The 22,885-nt window shown below is 45.0% G+C and overlaps 1 protein-coding gene across 1 annotated transcript; it reads left to right on the top strand.

Moving 5' to 3' along the window:
• Positions 1-5,432: 5,432 nt before the first annotated feature.
• Positions 5,433-17,334, top strand: LOC142587245 (uncharacterized). Its single transcript, XM_075698111.1, has 3 exons — positions 5,433-5,495; positions 6,062-6,099; positions 17,081-17,334. Exons 1-3 carry the CDS (start codon positions 5,434-5,436, stop codon positions 17,311-17,313), a joined length of 333 nt encoding a protein of 110 aa, XP_075554226.1. The 5' UTR covers position 5,433; the 3' UTR covers positions 17,314-17,334.
• The last annotated feature ends 5,551 nt before the right edge of the window (positions 17,335-22,885 follow it).

Below are 22,885 nucleotides of genomic sequence, written 5' to 3'. Positions count from 1 at the left end.
GTCATTTGTTAATTTAATTGAGGTCTATAGTGTCTGCTTCGTCAAGGTGACATCCTCTTGGCCGCTTTTCTATTCACAGTCTTTGCATCCCCAATGTGGGTGATGTGCATTGAGCTCAACTCGACTAAGTGTTCTGTGCTCGGGAAAGCGAACTTGAAGATGTCAAAGCCATGGAAGTTGCCTCGACTGCGGTGCCTGGTTTTGGGACAGAGGTAGATCAATGCCGAAACGGCTTCCTTTCACAGCCTTAGCCTGCAGCACACACTGATGAAACATATGTTTATTCAAGCTGTTTTTTCCTTCCCTTAATTCAATAATAGCCAATTTTAGGAGCTGCAAATCAAGCTGCCTTCAGAAGACAGCCGATTTTTTAGCTACTTCTAGGGGCGTATTGCGTGGTTAATTTTCTAGTTGGGCATGACATGCTTCGTGCTTAAAAAATGAACTGTTTAAAGAATTCCTGGAGTGATATTCGGACAGGCAACTCTGAGTGATCACTGCTTTTATCGCAATGTGTGGCAATGACTTAGGCAGATGCTGTCACGACAGCGTAGTGTTCAAATTGTACGAGTATAGAAGAAACAAAATTGGAGTTGTGAAGTTCAAAGCTCTATATTTACAGCCTCTATTTATACTGCTGACATTTGAAAGCTTCAAATTAGTGGACGCAAGCAGCATGCGTAAACAAGAACCCTGCTGTTTGGGTATTTCTGGGACCCATTTGGTTTGCATAACCAAGCAGCACACGAGTCACTTGCATCCTCTTATCCAATACTATTATTTTCATTGTAAAGCAACCAATATCGCAGTAAACTTGATCAACCTGCATCGCTTTGCTAGAAATATTTAAGCACTTAAGGTGTGTCGGTTGCGTGTTTAAAGCACTTCACCCCACTCTTGGCCACTAGACGTGTGCTTTCCAGTATTACTTGCTAATCAACTCTTGAGGTGTATATATTGTTTTTCTGTGCTGTAAGATTAGTTTGACGGTCCTAATAAAATTGTTAAAGTGAAGGTCTGGGCTGTTGTATTGGCCATGTCATTAAAAAACTTAGGTCTGACACTGTCAAAGCATTTGGCAACATTAATAAGCCTCACCTCATTACACAACTGTATTGCGGTGGGACCATTCAGCATGTGAAAATAAAAATACCGCCATATAGAGTTCGAGAGCACCTGAGATAATAGTAAAGCGGGCGGGGCAGTATCTTAAGGGTAACGGGGACATCAAAGGTGGAACTAGGGCTGCCATACATCTCGTCACCGCAATACGCTGTTTGCTTGATCGCATTACACAAATGTATTGCGGTGAAGTTATTGCAGACGCACATACACACGTTTATTCGTCCCAACTTTACACAGAACCCTGCATCCCATTGCTAAAACTAACAGCGCGAAAAACGGTCAGAGATGCAGCTGAACATAACAGGGCACAGTATTAAGCTCCACCTCGCCGTGTTTATCGCGCCCTTAGTACGAATATTATACATCTACTCTGCATTTTAGTTCGTGGAATTCTGGCAGACCATGCGATGTCACTAAAGCTCCGTTATATTCACTGCTCTACGCGATAATTATGGTAAAGCCCACGATAGAAGTAAATCACATGAAGTCACGGACAGCGCACCCGCGCTGAACGCGATTGAAAACATGCGCTGGCCCATTTCAAGGACATGTGAACAGTTGTGAGCAAACACCCCCATAAGCATTATATTACTTTCGTAACGTAAGGCGCGGCGAAGAACACGTCACTTTGTACGGAATTGAGGGATTTTTGAGCGAGGGATTCTTGTACGACATTTGTCTTGTCTTGTCTTGTGTCCCTGACAGTGGCGCATACCCACTATGGGGGATTGGCCAAGATGCAGGCGGTTTTTCGTATGCTTAGAAGTAAAGCCAAACTAGATTTAAATAGTGGAGCATGGTACTAGAACTGTAATTTAGACGTGTGATGAAACTATTGTTAAGAATTTTGATAAAATAAGTTAACGTAAATAAATGAAATAGAAAAGATTGATAATTTTAGAAATTCTTTAGACGCACGCCCTTCACATTCTGCTTCTTCTTCCTTCTTATATCTCGCTTTATAAGTACGTGTTCTAAGGCATGCTAATCTCGCTTCAAAAAGTAATGAGCTTCCCTTTGAGTTATCACAAATTGTCTTTTTTTTTCTGATTTCGTTTTTTATTCTTAAGTAGTTACTCATGGCAGGTTTCTATTGAATAGCCGCCACCCGTGTGATTATTTCAGCGTCCGCAGCCAACAAGCGCCGTCACGGGCCGCACGCATAGCACGAGCAAGGCTGACCACCTGAGCGGCCTGTGACGAGAAACACCAGTGTCAAGAAACGTAGACCGCGCTACCACCTTTTTGCCCCGCCTGTAAGTACTGTATCGCAGTGTTATGCTGTAGATTCGCTTGTGGCTGACGGGGCGTTGAGCTCGGAGAGGGAGAGACATAAGCTGCAGCCAGTGTGGCTTTCTGAACAAGAGGACACTGACGTTTACTTCTTTAAAATGTTGCGTTAATTTCGCTAGACTTTCGGTAGAGTTCTGACATGAGACGTTCATTTGAGCGATCGCCAGCCGCTTGTGCGTAGGCGCCGGGCGCGAGAGAGAAAATCTGGGGGCTTCTGTTCCTTGAATATATGATTGTGTCTAGGCACTACGGAGGCGGTTTCTTAGCGAGTGTTGCAAGCGTTTGTCCCTAGGCGTGCCGGCATTGGCCCTCTTCAATTTTCGGAGTTCTGGCAGCCCGCTGGCAGCCAGCTAGTTCCGGTCCTGATAGGAAGTCACGTGGGCTGGGATCCCAAGACAACCCGAACCTGCCCGAAGTTTGCAAAATCGAACGCCGGCACAGCTGGCCAAATGTAAACATGCTACCAGTATGGCAGCACGCGGCGAGGCCTGCGCGCGCTCGATTTATGCGTTGCCAGCTTAGAAATATATAGTTGCATTCAGAGATACCATCACTTTCGCGCGATTTCGCGCGACTCGGCGCAGGACGCGCACTGGGCCAATCTTACCTTGCGTAGCGCAACAGATGGCCTCCGACCCTGCCGATGACAAGACGCGAAATCGCACGCAAGTGTTTGTATACCCGAAAGCGATAGCTCGAGGACCTCTGCTCGCAGCGATCACATCGCCCACCGGCGACATTGACGAGTTGGCGTTGTGTCATCACTTCACAAGACATGAAAAAGCAGATTATCGGGTACGTCTCATACGCATAAAATTTCGTAGCGACCTGCTTGGGCTTCGATTTCAGAAAGTTTGTTGTGCCTGATGGTGCTTCTCATTTTGACCCTAAGGAGCTGGGGACGCGGCTGGCACATGAAAATGCACGCCGATTAATTGTGACCAGCGAAACGCTTCACACGAAAAACATTGGTCGCGATCATGAAAGGAATAAGCCAATATACGTGCGTCTAATGTACGTGTGCCTATTACTCAATCAGCGCATTCTTAGATCAACGGCCTGCAGTTCGAACACATATCGGTTTCGAACTGCCACCCAAGCATACGACGGAGGGATGGAGCGAACACGGGCTAGCTGCAAAGCCTTCGCTAACTGCAGACAAAGGAAATATATACATACCCGAGGTATGTGAAAAGGAACGCCACCAGAGAAAGACGAAACCAAAATGTGCCACAATGTGCGAATGAGCGTCTACAACTTGCGTGGAACACGAGGCAGATAACATGCACGCATGAGAGCGCGGCGCGCTAGTCACCGCCGCGAAGAAACCTTCAGAGGACACACGCGCACACACACACAAAAGCTTCAAACGGTTCACCACTACTCGTATATCACACCGCTTCGCAATGCGGAACGGAGCGTTAGCACCTAAAAAGATAACGCTAGAAGTAAGGAAATCCGAAGATAACCGTAGACAGTTGGCTGAGCGAGGTAAATTTAAGTCCTCAAGCGCCCGCGTTGCAATCTGTGAAGTCCCCGCAAAGATGGCGGCGAGCGCCCATCGCCTATTTTAGTCGTCTGGTAGCCAGATAACTTCCAGAGAGAAGCCAGACCAAAATATAGTTCCATAGAGCATAGAGTTTTCTACAATTCTTGTAGGAAACTCTATGCCATAGAGGCACGGAGCAAGAAACATTTGGGAGTAGAAACTCCGCTGTTTGCGGCGACCAGAAAAGGTCACAAGCCCGCGGAGCCATTATCATGCTGGCGGCCTGGAAAGAATTTAGTGCAGTTTCGGTTGCCAGGGCAACCGGTCTAGCGGTTTACTCCCATTCGGCCGCGCGCGCCTGAAAAACTTCCGGTAATCTTCATCTTATCGCCAACCTAGGGAAATTAGTTTTCACGAGTCTTGAAAAAAAAAAGAAACAAACGGAAATGCATGCATGGCGGCATCCTTCCTATGCCCACCCCTGTAAGCAGTAAACAAGCGAGAAACAAGCGGTCGCCTTTTGAGCGATTAGTTTTGAGCATAAAAACGGCATAACCATCATTCAGGCTTCTTCGTGCAGTTATATGCGCAACAGCTCGGCATAGCGCTAGCACATAGAGCACGAAACACAGCGTACAATGTTCGCTACACCGAGCTAAAGCGCCGAGCCAGCCGTGCTCAGGAGGAAGATGGCGTCAAAGAAAAATAAAAACACAAGCAAAACTCAAGACGCGTTTCGAAGGGCAACGGTAGGGAGACCAATCGTCGTGCAGAAAAACGGGGGCAAAACTGGTTGCCGCGGGGGAACGCGCAAGGGGCGAGGAGGAGGCGAGGAAGTCGCGCGGCGGCGGCAGAGTTCAAAGAGTGTCGCTACTTTCAAATTATCAAGGGACTGTAGAGCGGCCTGCATGGTGCATCCACCTGGTGGTGCAAAGCTCAAATGGACAAAACCAGCTAATATTGCTGTAACCAAGTCTATTCTACTTAGCTGCTGGTGTAAATTTCCGGCACTGGCGTGATCGTGTTCCTGCCAAAAATTTACACCCGCAGCAGAGTAAAATACACCTGGTTACTTCAATATTAGCTGTTTTTGTCTGTTTGAGCTTTGCGCCACCAGGTGGCTGCACCATGCAGACCGCTCCTGTTTACGGCTCCGCCCCAACGCTCCAACCTGCTCCGCCTGCGTTTACACGAATACCGGACACGCTAAACGTCTAACTGCTTTTAATAAGAATAGTTTCAACTTCATATGCTTGATTTCATGTTTTAAAAAATGATAACGCAGCAAAGATCAGAGGTTGATGGCGCTGCGAGCACATGCGACCTCATTGCGGCTTGCGTTTGGGGCCGCTATATACTATATACCCCTATAGGCTATTACTTTTTTATTCAGTTTCCCAATTAATGAGTTAATCGTTGTATGTTTTGAGGTAGACTTGAGGTGGGCGACCTTTAGTTTGAACAATGCATTTGCTAACATAAGATCCACCTGTTGTTGATGCTAACGTATTTGTGCAGGCATCAAGATGATTTCTATCAAGGTGGTAATCGGTAGAGACAGCTCCACCAACCTGGAGGTGGGATCCAGGTAAGGTTCACCGACTAGCTGTGTGACGAGCACAAACACTAATTCCGCCAAGACGTTACGTGGAAAGATGCAGACGAGGCAATATTACAGTGCCTAGAATACTAGACACTAGTAATATGCATAAAATAGACAAACCAATACAAGTAAATGACTAAAAAGTGACACCTCGCATCAGCTCAAAAATTGTTGCCGTCAATCGGAGAACCGCTTGGCCTCTTTCTCATCACTGGTGCTGGTTCGTAGCAATATAACTGGCTGTATGAAACTTGGAAAACCTATAAAATTTCACCAGAAGCAAGAGCCATCCATCATATTGCTGCTATTTGTTTGACAAAGATAAAAACAGGAAACCTTAAAATAAAGGAATTTTATTTTTTGAGCAGGGCTTTTGAAGCCCTATTTGCATCCTGCTGGGCAGTCAGGGTGACAATCGTGCTACAGTGACAGTCAATACCCGACCTTTTATAGTCTCACCTAATAAATTCATGCAATCCACAAGACCTTGAGAAAAGGTACAAAATATTTTACTTGTCTGTCATGATAAAACTTTGTTTTTTTTTTTTCAGTTGCATTGAACTAATCATCGTGCTCGGTGTGGCGTATGGTAAGATGTATTTTGTTATATTCTTTCCGATATGTAGTTGTCTATGGTGAATGTAAGAAAAGAATAACCAATAAATTAACCCAACGTTACCAATGTTCTTCGCATAGCTGTGACCAAGCGATGCGTTGGTGTTTCAAGTGTGCTGGGTTTGGCGGGAAGGTATTACATTCTTAATTCGAAACATACAACACAGCAACGGATATCGATATTCAGATATGTGCAGATATATACAAACCTGCAAATCGTCCTGAATCGAAGTTTTCGTGAAGCGAATATTTAAAGGTTACAGAGCTTAGGGCGATCCGTTCACTTGTGTTAATTTTGTCTGGTTCGATGTGTAATGTCATGCAATCTTTATGTTTATCATTTACAAATGTGACAACAACAATTTCATGTAATTTCAATATTTGTGTGCTAGACCACTCGCAAGCTGTGCCGAAATCAAAATACCTAATCAGATGCGCAAACAGTGTTGTGGTTGTTGCAGCCATGTCACTCACGAGGATGAAGGCTACGTTGATATCTTGGGTTTTACACACCAAGCCCACTATACTATCATGAGGCAAGCCATTTAATTAATTTTTACCGCCTGCGCTCTAAAAAATTGTTCACACCTTTTGGGGGCTTAGCTTGTCCCCAAACAATCATCTGCCTTGCTTGCGTTTCCTCTCTTGAAAACTCGGTGCTCGCTTCTTGCCTGTCGAGAATGCTGTGTCAAGCTGTTAATGCGGGAGCCATTTGTGACTAGGAAGTACTGGGCTCACAGCGTTAAAGAAAGGAAATGCGGGCAAGACAGATGACAATTATTGTTTGGGGTCAAAATACACCCCAAAGGGTGTATTTAATATCTCAATGTAGACTTTAATGTGCACCCAATGCATGGTACAAGTTTTTTTTTTTGCATTTTGTCTCAAGCAAAGCTTGTATAAGGATACTAAGCTCCAAGTTCTCAAACTATAATTCCGACAAAATAATCAATTCTAAAAATGTACCTATTAAGGGAAGACGTGGGTCCTAAAACCAACTTTGTTAATTTTAGTGTGAACGGGATGATATTTAACAGTATTGTTCAGCTTTTTCTGCTGATTGCAAATATCTAATTATATTTTGTATATCTTCATTAGAACAAATGATGCAAAGTGTTTAATACAGAAATTCAATCACGTTCGTACGGGACTTTTCAAAAACTTAACTTTGTCAAAAAAAAAAAAAAGTATACGGCCAGAACGCCAGAGAGTAGTTCTAGCCGGTGACGCTATTTTTATTGTTCTCAGTGCAATTATAATGCAAAAATACCAGATGTAAACATAATTTCTATACTTTTGCTAATTTTCATTTGTAATTAGTGGCAATTACAATTTAGCCGGCAACTTTAGAATTAAATAAATAGGATCACCGGCTATATCCATTCGACACAAATATATTGATACCAAACATTTTGTTGGTACTTAGAAAGAACATATGAAGATCCCCCATAAGGCAGTGTACGGTGTACAAAAAAAATGAAGCTGAGAAAAACGAGTTTTAACTTTCAGTTCACTATAACTTTTAATGGACTAACAATATGGCAATAGAAATTGCACCACCATGTAGCCCCGTCTTTCAGCAACAAGTTCATGACATATATATGGCCATTTTGCAAAAATAACATTGAGATATTGGTTGCAAAATCATGCATAGTCATTGAAAGCAATGCCAGAAAGCTAGCACCACGAGCTTTACATTCCTATTTTAGTTCCTTGTTGTACAGAAGGCACACAAATGGCATCCCTATGCAAATAAAGTTGCGCAGAGTTCATGGCCACAACAAAATATTTCCTTTCCACAAAGTTTATGGCTACAACAAAAAATTTGGATCAAATTCCAGTGGTGGTCGCCATATTTCAATGGAGCTGAAATGCAAAAAAGTTCCTGTGCTTGTGTTGTAGCGCTTCCGAAGGGGTCAAAATTGGTCCAGGATCATATCACCGTTTTGGAACGTAAAATCCCAGAACTCAAAAAGAATTATCTCTTGCACACTCACAATTGTGCATTCAGCAAAAGGTCACACCTATACTATAAAAGCCCAGGACTGTAGGCAGAGTCTGTTGGTGGCTTGTGCCTCTTTGCAAGCTTGTTTATCAAAGCATTTCTGTTTGTGTGATCCTTGTTGGACATGTGAAGCCTCCGACGATCCTTTCGCACATGCCACACGTGAAGCACTCCAGCACAAGCTTGGCACAGAGCCCGTACTCCTTGGCGGGGTCCTTCGAAAGCATGAGCGTTTTCTTGGCGCACACGGGTCACGGCATAAGTCCAAAAAAGTCTTGCACCACGGATAAATCCACGATCGCAAGTTCCGTTCCGCTGTCGCTGACGTCCTCTTTCGTGTCTGCAACTTCGCTCCGTTGGAGACTGCGACGCCAGGCGCGTTTTCGCCTTATCGGCGATCGCTGCGCGCTTGCTTCTTTCTTCGGTCGTGAAGAAAACGGTATCTACACGGTCTGCGCCAACACGCGAGGCGTGGGTGGACGAAGTGTTGATGCTAGACGTACTGGGTTGCAGCTCGGCACTCGATCCGGCAGAATCTTCAGGCAGACCAGCAGCCGGCAACTCCGGGTACACGACAGGCTTATCCGTCTTCTGTCGCGCATTCCACGGCCGCCTTCGCGCCTTGCCGAACGCTTGACGCGTAGTAGTCTTCACACGACAGTCTCCTCCAGCCATTCGGGCAGCGAAAAAGACACTTTATCGAACGTTGACGAGAAGCGAGCGGCCGAACGTTCACAGCGGCGCGATGCAACCGTTGTGCACAAGCACGCAGCGCGCACGAGAGCGACCAGCCTGTCGGGAACGCGGGAATCGGCACTCAAACGGCGCCAGACCAATAGGAGTGAGGCGCGCGGGGGGCGTGCGTGCTTTGGCCAATCAGCGGCACGGGCGCATCCTTCAGAAATGACCGGGGAACCAGCGCTGGATAAGCGGCGCGTCGAAAAGAGTGCGTTGCACGTCGCCCTGGCGACGAAACGCGGCATATTCCAGCCACACAACCAGACGACACACACACATACGCAGCCGTATTATAGTTCGTATGTTTCCGTTTTTGCGCCGATTCAAGTGGTCAGTTTTTGTAAAGTAGCTAGCGCCATCAAGTGAAGAAATGACGAAAGAAGCTTTTTAAGCTTTATATGTTTTTCACAGTGCGTCGCGGCGAGCACGTGTGTTTCTTTAACGGTTGCGTCGTGTATCGATGCCATGCTTGCGTGGCTGCCTGCCTCGCAAATCTAGTAGTTACGGCCACAGAACACCTATACAAACTTAGAGAAGGGAAACTGTACCTTCCACAGTGCTACAGAAATAAGCGTAGCGGTGGCGTCGTGAACTAAAGTATGTGACCACAAGTGGCGCTGTACAACAGGAAACAGAAACGGGGTATTGCACACGCTTTACCAGGTTTGCACACGCTTTACCGGGTGTTCTGTGGCTTTACTGGGTTTCTGGCTGCTGCGCCTCGATTGTGCTCCCGCCAGTTTAGTTGCTGTGTAGCAAACGTAGCGCCTACATATTTATGTAGGCGCTACGTTTGCCACACAGCAACCAAACTGGCGGGAGCACGATCGAGGCGCAGCAGAATACATGTAGCGCTGAGTAATATCGAGTTAAGGCACACTCTGAACTGACTTTTAAGGGCATCCCGAGTAGTGCCGCCGCGCTCCAGCTGTTGCATTTCGTGTAGGGCTACTGACAGAATGCGATTTCCAGATGGCACGATGGCCTCGACTGGAATAAACGCACACGACACCAAAGATTGAGTAAGCCTGAAAATATTTTATTTGCATTTTACAAGTACACCAAAAAGCACACGTCTACGCATCCTCACAAACGCGGTTACATAGTCAAGAGATGGCTCATTAATAAGGGTAGCACAAACGCACAAGAAAGAAGACCTAAGCTACAAAACGTACGGTCGGCTGCTAAGTATAATAATTTCCCTGTCACCGCGTGTCACTTTTATACAGCATCTTTACAGCACTACCAGGCCGGGTAGTTTGGCGGAAAGAACGCAACAGCTTATACGGCCGTCAGCAGCCTCTTCCTTACGGGTGTCATAATTATCCTAATCTTCGCATCAACGTCGTGCAAGTTTGCATACAGGTATCTGTATCTGAACCATATGTGCCAGCTTAATACACGTGTAGTGAAATTATGATAACCACTGCGTCTTATCAAACGTATTGGTTTTGCAAATGCGCATTACAGCTGACGGAACGACATACTGTAAGTGAAGCACAAGAGAACAAGGACAAAAGGAGGATACAACACTTGAAGAAATGAAGAATTAGTAGGCATACAGCAAACAAGCGATGACGGAGAACACACAATGATGCATCGGGTGTTCTGCGACATCGGTTTGCGTACTTACGGTGTTATGGAGATCAACGGCATAAAAACGTACCTTCAAGCATACTCCCTCAAGCTCCGCCGCATTCATTATGATAATCAACGCCTAAACAAAATGAGGCACTATTCTTTGCCAAAAGTACACCTTCTTACAGCAAGTCTATGTAATGACTCGCAGACGAAACCAGCATGCTTTCGAAAATGTTTTACCGCCGTAGTATTCGAACGCCAACGGCCAGGAAACACATCGATACCAATAGGCTGTCGGCTGTCGGTGGTTAATCGAGCACAAAAACCTTGACGCTATGACTAAAAAGCAGCTTCAACAATCAAATTAAAAGAAAACCAACTGCCTATTTGCCTGAGGTAAAAAAGCATCCTTAGACACCTCGATTGTTCATGTCAATGGTTTGTGTAAATTAAAAAATTCAGCATGTTCAGCGCCCCTAGCAGAGAAAGCACAAATTAAGGTATTCGACCAAATTACAGTAGCTCCACTTGCGCGCTTACGCTGAAACGCGCCTCGATTGATTTTTCGCCCTCTGTGGCCATTTGTTGAACTTGAGAGTGTGCGGGGCCTGGTACGGCCGCGGTCGTGCTGCGCTATGGTTTCGTAAGTATTAGTTGGCCTGAAGATATTCCATATTTCTGTGGCTAGACATAAAAAATTCTGATGTTACTTCGCCACAGCAGTCAATGGAGAAGAAAGCTTTATCGCATCAGCTGACTCGCGCAAGCAAATGTTTGAGTGCTCCGCTGCTTGATCCGTAACAATCCTGGCTACATCTAGCACAAATTACATAAATTTGCCGGATGCATCTCAGCGCCGATTCCTCATCCGCATGCGCATTTTTATAAACACATAGGTGGCTTAGTCGCGCGTGCGCCGGCACTATGCGCATACAACTCGTATTACAAGGCAGCTTCCCTCCCACATAATTCTTCGCAATGAATGGATAATTTTTACCTTTCGTATCGTTCACTTGGTGCGGTGGCGTTGGAAGGGGCTTGGCGGTGGCATTGCGAAGGAAAAATGGTACATATGCCGGATGGTGCATGCTATTGCTCATTTTGTTTCCGACGAAATACCGACTGCAGATTCTGCGGTTTGGTACTATCTGCCATGGCTGACCGTCTTCACTATCGAATAAACCAAGGATACACGCGAAATTTGATTTAGAAACCAGCCCGACACCGCTTGACAGGGCGACAAGACGGGAGTTTACTCCGCTCGCCTGACTGCTTGGATCCAACGCCGCCTCCGTTCTTGTTCGTAGGGTTTGGATGGAAAGACGCAGAAGGATACATCCTCCCTCATCCCGACTAAGTTGTGGCACTTGTATACGCAACAGTATCGTCGGCGCCCTTTTGTTTTCCTTCGACTTTCAGGGCACGCAACGCAATTTTCGTCCGAGGGGGAGGCTGCATTGTGCACGTTCTGTCCGCCAGGGCGGCGCTGCAGGCGCCGTGAAAACTCAAGCGCTGGTTCCCCATAGCGGCGGTTCCTCCTCATCTACGCCATATTGAACCGGCGCAAAATACGCACTGAGAAAGCAGCTTCCAAACAAGCTCAAAATGGCGCCCGCCGGCCAACGCGTTCGCAAATGACGACGGCGCGAAGTTCGAACATTTTTGGCGATTTTTTGCTAATTCCGCGGCCACCCTGGCCCGTATAAGTGTATTTTTTTTTATTATTTTCCGATTAAATTTAGGTTCTAGATTTCGCGGAGGGATTCTTGAATGTAGACACGTAGCGAAAACGCACTTTTCCGAAAATCGACTTTTTTGCGATTTTTTGACATATCAAGACCCGCGCCTCCCCTTAACGCAATTACCGCTGACAAAATTTACGTGTCATATATACCACTATTTACTGCGTAGGACATTGCGAAAGCCTTGTTAACATTGTAACAAATTTTCATAAATTGATATAAATCAAATTTCTTCGCCTGAGATACTCAAACAGATGCATTTACAAAATTGATATCTAGTTTTGGTTAAAGTTATGGATTTGCAAACTTCAGGCTTTTTAACCTAGTTGAGATTTTCAACAAATTTTTGTATTTGTGTAAAAGATTTGGGGTCCTTAAGCAAAATTCAGCTTGCTACAGTTGCGAGAATATAATGATATCTCTTAAATTCGACTTTTATTCTGATCATGCCAACGGCTCCCGAGAGGGAATTACCACGGTCAGGCAAGTCTTCGAGGGTTCATAAAGAATGCATCGTTTTAAATGGAGAGAAGTATTATTAGAACCAAATTAATTAAAGGCATAGGTAACTGTACAACATACATTCTATATATAGTTTCACAATTATTTAACGATACTGTGAGCCTTTGCACAGACCCAACATTTTTAAATATACTTAATTTTCTTAAGATTAATTTCCATTCACTACATGTCGCACCAGTGGGCTATATTGTTTAGCGTAGTATTTAATCTAAACTGGGCATCGATTCCTCGCACGCAATTTTAAATCTGGCGAAGAGCCACATTTTTACCTCATTTCCTGTGCAACCAGCAATATCATTAACGAATATAAGAAACAATAATGGTCCCTATACGCACCTTTGTAGCAGCCCTAAATAAGTTTAGAGTTGGTTAGAACTATAATTACTTATGGTCACATATCGAGTCTGGTTTGACATATAGGCTGCTATCCATTCTACTGTATTGTGGTCAATCCCGATGGACCTTTTTCTCGATTAGTGTACAGTGCATGACACAATCATAAGCTTTATAAAAATCTTTAAAATGGCATCAGCTTGGAATCTGGACTTAAATATATGATGCGCAGTCATGTGTTATGTCTGCTAAATGTGTTATAGCTGACAAACTTTTTCTAAAACCGTGTTGCATGGGTATACAGTGCAGACTGCTTATAACATAATAATAATAATAATAATAATAATAATAATAATAATATTTGGGGTTTTACGTGCCAAAACCACTTTCTGATTATGAGGCACGCCGTAGTGGAGGACTCCGGAAATTTTGGCCACCTGGGGTTCTTTAACGTGCACCTAAATCTAAGCACACGGGTGTTTTCGCATTTCGCCCCCATCGAAATGCGGCCGCCGTGGCCGGGATTCGATCCCGCGACCTCGTGCTCAGCAGCCCAACACCATAGCCACTGAGCAACCACGGCGGGTACTTATAACATAAGTCACTATAGCTGCGAATATCCACGCTCTAACCAAAACAACGATTTTTCAAGGCGTGCACATATGCAAAACATGCAGACCAAGCTGCCGCGCCTATCCGAGAATCGAAGCGTGCGATCGAGAGTTTTGTATCCACTTAAATTTACCAACGCTGAAAGGATAGTATCCAGCTACTCATGGACCAAGTTGGTGCCGTTCGAGTGTTGCCAACATCAATGTCAATGCCAACAAAACTGTCAACATCAATGGCTCATACCTGCGTAAGCAAGCAAAATATGCAGTGGCTCATACCCTCCGTAAGGGGTGCGTATACGTCTGAAGACACCCGGAAATTGTTGATATCCTCGCCTTCTTCGACTACACCTGGGGGGGGGGGGGTGACAGAAGACCTATGGGCCCCGGGTGCCAGGCGACCTAGCTACGCCACTGGGGACGACACCGAGGTGGGGAGGGGATCATTCACCCATGGGAGGTTGGGTGGTCGGTACGAGCTGATGGAAAGGGGGGGAAAGGGGGAAGCCGCAGGGAAGGGCGGCCAAGGTCACTTGCTTTTCACTGCATGATCACCTTCAGCTCAGACATGCCACTCAATATGTGCACTTGCAAAAAATTTGCATAGATGCGCGCGCAATGGCTGCTGGAACTCTAACGACATAGTTGCGCCACATGCATGTGTGGGATATGTATGTATATCCATGCTGAAAAATAACAGTTTGGATTTTTATAAACATTTCTGTCTCCAAAGTCAGTGTTGAAACATTCTTCGGTTGCACAGAATTCAAACAAGCAGCTAAAATATTACGTGGCTCAGAAACAAAGAAAAGAGCACGAAAGTAATCCTTAATTGGTGGTGGCGGCTCATAACATCTGTTCAGCATAAATGGCTATCGCTACATCAGCACAAATTTGCAGTACGGGTAGCGCTTTATAAACAGAAAAAAAACAGCATTTCTACAATCTCGTGGCTCGGTCATGGTGACGGCTAACATCCAAGTTCACTTGGCACGTACATACGTCACAGCACTCACATTTTTGGTAAATTTGACAATTGATCCATCAAGAAACTCTCCCAGCATCATATTTCAGCACATCTAACACGAAGCTATCATTTCATGTCGACAATCATTCTACAATAAGCAGAGGTCTTTTTAAGGGATATCAAAAACGGTCATTTCTTTTAACATTTGTAGAACAGCACAAGCGCTATAAGTCGGGAATTTGAGCACTCCAGGATAAGTGTAATGGTTTCTTAACTGCAGTACACAGTAAAAATAAGAATCATGGCACTAGTTCCGCACTTATAAACGCATAACAGAATCGTGTTTTGTGGCCAGACATGTGATCCTGAAGTGTGTCCAAACATGGCCGGCTATATTTTGTCAGTGCCAGCCCAGTGACACCAAAAGTGGGAGTCACTGAGATGTAGCAAATTACATTTAGTGCAGCAGATTCCGATTAGAATTGCTTCATTCATTAGTGCACTCTTATTGCCCCACGAAAGTAATTGTCGAATTAATGAAGAGTAATCAATTATTTCTACATAACTTTTCTTCCAAATGTTATTAACATTGTAGAAATGCAATAATTAGAACAAGAAGGCCTGGCTCTTCCATTGCGCTCTACGCAGCCGTTCACGTGTTATATATCATAATGACAATTGATTTTCTAAATTTCCCTTGGTCAACTATCTTCATTTTCTTGTGACGAGATCTCTACTAACACGACAACTCGCTGGGTGTGCACGCTGAAGGAAAGGACGATGTTGTACTAAGGAACACTGCGTTGAACTAAGCACGATGTTGAACTAAGGAACTCTGTGCTAACACAATACCCCAATGCTCGCATCTGGGCTTTCTATGCGGCGCAGCGCTTCAGTTTGGCTGGTGCTCGGACAAGGTACTCCTTGTTAGGCAAATGAAAAGCCAAAAAAATCGTCCATACATAATTTCCTGACATCAACGTCTGAAGAAATTATTGCTACGGAGTCGAAAAGTGCCGGTTAGATTTGGCAGCTCACATGTGCCGGAGCAGTGAGATAGGAAACAGATATTGAGATGTGGAGTTGGGCACGCCATGTAATGCATAGGGGAAGTAACCGGTGGACCATCAGAGCTGGAGAATGAGAGAAAAGGGAACGGAGTTGAGGATGGCGGAAAATTATATAGGGTGACGAAATTAGGAAATTTGCAGATGCAAGTTGGAATCAGCTAGTGCAAGGCATGGGTAATTCTAGATCACTGTGAGAGGCCTTTGTCCTGCAGTGGACATAAGTGTAAGATGTCCGGGATTCACGTGTTTGAACATACACATCCTTGAGGCAGCTGCGTGTGGCCACCATGGGCATCTTATTGTAGTTCCTTCCAAATTCCAGTGCTCAAAGCTGCTTCAGCACTTACAGCTTGTCTACTGAATAAAGTGACTGCTTACATGTAATCGGTTAGCGAAAAAAGCCTTTAAAATACAGTGAGCAACGTTGCGGACAAAAGTTAATCTGCGAATCACAACACTGCCAAAAAATGCAATTGCCTACAAGTCATTACTCACTGTCATTCTTTACTTACAATTCTGGCAACTTGGCTTAATTATAAAAATTATTCGAAGCATTGTATTTTGTTATATTCTATAAAAAATGTGTCCGCGCGTCTAAAGTTGGCTGACTCCATGCATGAAGCCTTTTTTTCCAATTACATTTGTTTGCGGGTTTTGGTTTAGCAAGCGGTTGAATTAATGTTTTTTTTTTGTACAAATCAGGTGTCAGAAAGCCTTGTATTGGGCATCGCATAGTAGTTGATGGAATAAGTGGTGTGCGTGTAATATGTCTTAACATAGTGATGCATAGCTTCTGCACACATTATATATATATATATATATATATATATATATATATATATATATATATATATATATATATATATCAGCACCTGTGCGAAACGACATTTCGAAACTCTTTATGTATTGTTAATCAAATGCACTGTAGTTTCATTATGTGATTAAATATAGGAAGAAACAAAAAGCTACCTTTATCCCTACTGCTCTGTCGACGCAATCACTAGAAGTCTTATATGCCTACACGCTTGTATAAAGGTAACTTATTTGCAGAAGCATCACACTTTCCCAAAGTGGCCCCTTTGACATAAGCGCGTGATGGTACCAGGCAAATCTCAAGCATCGAAATCACTGATTCAATGGAGCCTATGATTCTTAAGTAATGCACGAACGACCTCAATTGCAGAAAATATTGTGCCTTTTATTCCCAATTCTCTCTCCATTTAAACCATCTATTTGCATAAAACATATCTCGCAAGGTTTATGGAAGGATTATCCAGCACTCGAGATTGATTGAATATATTATGAGTGGCCCATCCTATTTGCTACCTTCAAACAAATTTGAAAATGGTGACGTTCATGGCATGCCATTTCTCTCATTACACGCAGGCCTTATGTGGGCACTAATGTGGGCCCTCAGACGTGGCCTCAACTTGGCAGGCTTCACGCCAGCAGGGGTGGCCGCTGGTTCGCTAGCGGCGTTTCTGCAGTCCACTGTCGGCCCGTTCTCAGCGGGAAGTATGTTTGCCGTCTGTCAGTCGTTGGGAGCAAGCGGCCCATTTAGAGCCCTGCAGTGGTCGGTGTTTTGCTCTCTGGCAGGGCTTCTGCGCTTCTTGATTTGAATCAGAACGTGGGGCTGAGCCCGTGGAATATCTGGCGCAATAAAATTTCCGTGATCAAAAATTCTCAAATTCAGTTCACACTATGAAACATGAAAATATCTGTTGTGCGTGCACTGCACATAACATCTCCTTCTTATGCAAACGTTAAACAAAATCGTCATTTCGGCTTGTTACTAACAGGTTATATTTAAAGACACAAAGCAAACGCTGCCACCGCATGCGCGCTACACATCGCAATATTTTCGCGTGAGGATGCCAACACACCTGGTCAGTGATGTGCTCCAAAAGGTCCACAAGGAGCGATGACAACGGTAAAGACGATTGCGCGCCATCTATTAGCAGTGCGAGAAAGCTGGTTGAGTGAACGTGTCGGCACAGCTCACTGAACGAGAGAGAAGCGGCTCTCCAAAAGAGTCGGCTCTTTTGGAGAGTCGCTTCTCTCTCGTTCAGTGAGCCGTTCGAAGAGCCGCTATTTCGCTCATAAAGTGTCTTCTGGCAAATCATTGGCAAAGGATGGCGCCGTTCATTGACAGCTGTTGTTCGAGCGATGTCTCACGACTGCCACCGATCGGGCATCGTGAGGTGGTGTAACATGTCGAAGGTATTAGTAAAAATACCTATAACACGGTTATTCTACTAATGCACATATCGTTTTTTTTAAAAGCCAAATAACTAGACTATATAACAGAGGTTACAGTGTAACCTGTATTGTAACCTGTCCAGACGGGTGAGCCTGTAACATGCGGAAGGAAAAGAAAAAAAAGTTATGGTCCCTGCGCCGCACTTATGGGGAGGAAGGGAGTGGAAAGGAAAGAACCACGGCTCACTCGTTCTTTAAAGGAGTGGCTCAAAAGACCCGGCGCGCTCCTGAGCGACCCAATCACCGTTACAGATTTAAGTCAGCCGGTGAGCCGTTCAAATGAGCCGGCTCATTTCAGTGAGCGGAGCCGTTCTGAGCCGCTCACTGAAGTGATCCGTTTTGCCCATCTCTACCATGATCTCTACCGCACAACACAAGACGTTCATTTGAGGGATCGCCAGTGGTTTGTGCGCAGGCGCGAGTAAGAGCGGGCGCTAGAGAGAAAATCTGGGGGCATTTTTGCTCCTTGAATATATGACTCTACCTAGGTACTACGGAGGATGTTTCTTAGCGCGTGTTGTACGCGTTTTCCCTGGGCTTTCCGGCATTGTGGAGTTGGGTTGAGTTTACGCTCCGACGCTGGCTTCCGGTGCGGAAAAATGGTGAAGCAGCAGACTAACGATTTTGCGACCGCTGGACCGCTGTCTCGCACCTACTGCGCTCGTGCTAAGTTACTCATGCCGGATCATAGCTTTCTCGCGCCTTACGGCTATGTACCTTGTAAATAGCATCACATATGTTTCTGTGGGAGCAGCAGTGACCATAGTAGAGCCCGGGACGCATAGATTGAAAACCTAGAAGGCAGAGCACCTTATGTCCCAACCACTGGCACGCGTCGGAAAGCTTCGGCACGCGCCGAAGCGTCAAAAGCGTCGGTCGGGAACACGGCGAAGCGTCACGACGCGCAGCAATTATGTCTACTGCCGATGCTAGAAGTTTGCCGATGCGCTGCGAAGCTGCGCCGGCGTGCACCAATAAGAGGCTGCGAAGCGTCGCAGGCGTCAACCAATCGGAGGCTGCGAAGCCTCCGGCTGCTATGCCTATAATGGCCGCCCATGCGAAGGCGCCGGCACCATAGAGTTTCTCACCATAACACTTAGAGGGAAATCTGGCGCCACCGTCTATGAGAGTTTCTTAAGGGGGCACCGTGCCGCCATGGGAATGACGGTATATGTGTCTGCGAGGCTCGTGTTGGCTGGTGTTGTAAGAGGCTTCGTCTAAAACGTGGATATGGCTACACAAATAACGCGTTCTCAAATTGAAGTCTTCCTGAAATGTTTCCATTCACGCATATTACATTCTAACTCACCTACAATGCATAACCAAGCGAAGAAAAGCAAGAATAGAAGACAAACTGTTTCAAAGCGAGCGGGAAGCTTGTCTATCTTCCAACTTTAGCGGGCCCGCTGATATTTTTTACGTAACATATAATCATAAACGCAATAACAAGTTCTCATAGTTAAACAAAACATGTTTTTGCGTAATAATAAAGCCAAAACAGCTTTTTACGTGCTGTTTTAGCAGAAAATGGATTATTCTGACAGACTGAACGGTGCTTGCCAAGACGAGTACATAGATGGTATGGTATTCCTTATGCGATGGCGCGCACCCACTGTCCCAGGTAGCACAAAAGAGATACGTAACGTTTTCGTAGCGTTTATCCAAGACGATAAAAACGGGTTAAAGAAGACACGAATGAGAGAACTTCGTTGGGAAAACGTCGTATACGTCTGCTAATGTACGGCTTAATTACTCTCTTGAGACGATCTAGAACAGATCTGCAAAACGTATTCGAAAAGCTGGTCTAGAAAAAGGATTGGGAAAGACACAAATAATCCCTTTGCCAAAACTATTCCTAACCAATTTCTAAACGTTTTTAGGACGTTATCAGAAAGCTGGTCTAGAAGTGGTCTTGAAAGATTTACGATAATCTGAAGCGAATTTTCGCGGGTGCCGGGGGCGCGATCGGACATCGTTGTTCAAAACGCGCGTTCAGTTTCGCCTCACGCGACTGGCCTATGCCGCGCCGACGTCGTCAGCCGCACCCGTCGGCACGGCCTAGGCCAATCGCGTGAGGTGGAACTGAACGGGCGTTTCCAACAACGATCTCCAATCGCGCCCTGGATGAGTAGAAACGTCGGTGATGACTGTAGGAGCCATGGCGCAGTGCCAAGCACTGTTGCCCGCATGGCCGGCGCATCCTCTATCAAGTCACATGAAAATGAACCTGTTAGGAATAATGAATCCTTAATACCGCCTTTAGTAAGCTACGATGCTTACAACCAAAATGGGAATGACATCCTGCAAAGAACAAATGGTCACGTCTTGGCAGGCGGCCTGACCAAGGCATTCATGCCAAGAGTGCATGAAATGAGAACATTGTGACCAAGCAAAAACACTTTATTAAAATGTAATGCTTATGCAAGGTTCAAGCAAAATGTGTGAGAAATGCAAATAGAAGTAAAAGTACATCAACAATGACAAAAATCGCAGAAAGGATTTGTAATGAACTCGAAAGTGAGCATTCACTAGAACACAAACAAAATTCCAAGTACACATACAAAAATGAACAGAAAAACATGGAGTGTACTAAAGTTTCTCGTTTATCATAGTTAAGAGCACGTGCTATTAGATGTACTAGAGTTATCCAGAAGTGACATCGGAGCGAATGGAAGAAGTAGACTGAAAAATGCAAGAGCTTGAATCGGATGGTAACTGCCTCCAAGCAATGTTACCAATCAGCTAGAAGCTTGAAAAGAGCACAATAAGAAATACCACCGCATACCATCATAAAACAATCCTTTGACAGAAATCAAACAATGGGAACAATGCAAAATTGGAAATATTGCCTTTAGGATATATCACAGAAGGTAATGGCTAGAAAAAGAACTATACAACAAAAAAACAATAAAGTGAAACTAGTACATAATACTTAAACGGGGGAGTCAGTGTAACATGTAAGCACTACTGTAGTACGGTGAACGATGAGACTGAGTAATGCAGCATCTTGCCACTCCAGAACGTGAGAAATGAATATGCAAACCTCATATTAGAAACTTACATAGACATGGAAATAAACTGGAATGCACTGGAAGCTGCATTTGTGTAACAAAGGAAGCAATGATCATAATAAATAGTAATTGGTTTATCTAAAAATCCCCGTACAAGAGACAAATTTGTACCACTCTGGCAAAAACAAAGTTGCAAAGAATAATTTGCAAACCAGCAAATACATTAATTAGCCCACTGACATGTCACACTTTCGCACATCTCCAGTCTCCTAAAATAAAAAATAAAATGAAATAAATAAAAAAGCACTCTGAATGAGAAAAAGGTTTAACACATGTAGTCCAGAGCCAATTCTTAGCTAGTTCGCCCACACTTTCACATCCAAAAATATTTGGCACACAGTCCAGGCAGAGCTTCATCGATGAACAGCTTGAGAGCACACTACTGAATATTCTGCAGTCCCGCTGGAAATAGAACAGCCGCACATGCTGGTAGTGGTTTCAATGTAGCCACACTTGCTGCCTTGGACAGGTAAGCCTAGATATCTGCAGTGGTGCTCCATTTTGTCGAAGTAGACACATTTATGCACTACGCTGGTAGCTGAAATGTTTTGAATGCACAAGCATTGGCTTCACCAGAAAGACTTGCCCACATACCACCACTGGCATATATATGCATTTGCTCTTTATTCAGTAGCACTGAACTTAAAAGTGTTCCCTATGTGGGAGCCATGTGTAATGCCGGTGTCACGCAACCACTCTTGATCGCGATCAAGCCCGATACGGATCGAAATTATCGATGCGATTCCCTCACCCGCGCAGCTTGCGCAAAGGAGCCAATCACGACCGAGAAATTCGATTTGTAACGGACTGGATCGCGGTCAAAAGGGCCCGTGTGAAACCGCTATCAAATAATGCACAGACGTACGCTAGGAAAATGTTTTGCACAAGGACAAAGAACTGCGGCATTCGCTGTTGTGCGAAGCGCGTGAACAGAATTGACAAATCGAAAAAAAAAACGCGTGAGCTCTTAGCAAACTCCATGCGCACAAATGGCACCCGCACGAACTCGGCAGGCGGCTGACTAAGTAAAGCGCGAAGGGCGCACAGCGTACAGTCCGACACATGTCCCAAACTGCAAACAATCGTACTACCTGGAGCATACAAGTCATTTTATACCAAGGGCATACCCGACTCATGTACGCCGTATCCACAAGCGAGTTATGCAGCCTACATGCTGTATCCATTTGCCAAGTAGAAAAATTGATAACAAGCACAAAGCTACAAGGGGCTCAATATATTACTACAATTTGAGGCTTCAAATAAAATTGAATTTGGCCGTTTCATATATTGGACACAAGTTCCCCGTAAGACCATGAAATACCCATCACGTGGGTAAAGGGAGCGAAAACACAATCGAGAACCTGAAGCGCAAACGATAAAAGCACGGTATATATGGTGCACGCAAAATTCTGTCAGTGCGCTGAAGCGCGAGGGAATAGGGCGGGCACTTGACCTTACCTCTTGGGATACCGTACTAGTACTGAATAATTAAAAAAAAAGACCGTTTGTGCAAGTTCTCTTGTCTGCAACGCTCTTGCTAAACGGGAGACTAAAAATTAAAAAAATTATGGGGTTTCACGTGCCAAAACCACTTTCTGATTATGAGGCACGCCGTAGTGGGGGACTCCGAAAATTTCGACCACCTGGGGTTCTTTAACGTGCACCTAAATCTAAGTACACGGGTGTTTTCGCATTTTGCCCCCATCGAAATGCGGCCGCCGTGGCCGGGATTCGATCCCGCGACCTCGTGCCCAGCAGCCTAACACCATAGCCACTGAGCAACCACGGCGGGTAACGGGAGACTAAAATACCACGATGACTGCTCTATTGCGGAGATCGGCAAGGTGCGCAGACACAGCAA

This window comes from Dermacentor variabilis, chromosome 7, assembly GCF_050947875.1.
Source record: "Dermacentor variabilis isolate Ectoservices chromosome 7, ASM5094787v1, whole genome shotgun sequence".
NCBI lineage: Eukaryota > Metazoa > Arthropoda > Arachnida > Ixodida > Ixodidae > Dermacentor > Dermacentor variabilis.
The sequence above is the reverse complement of the archived record's forward strand: the minus strand, read 5'-3'. Positions and strand labels throughout refer to the sequence as shown.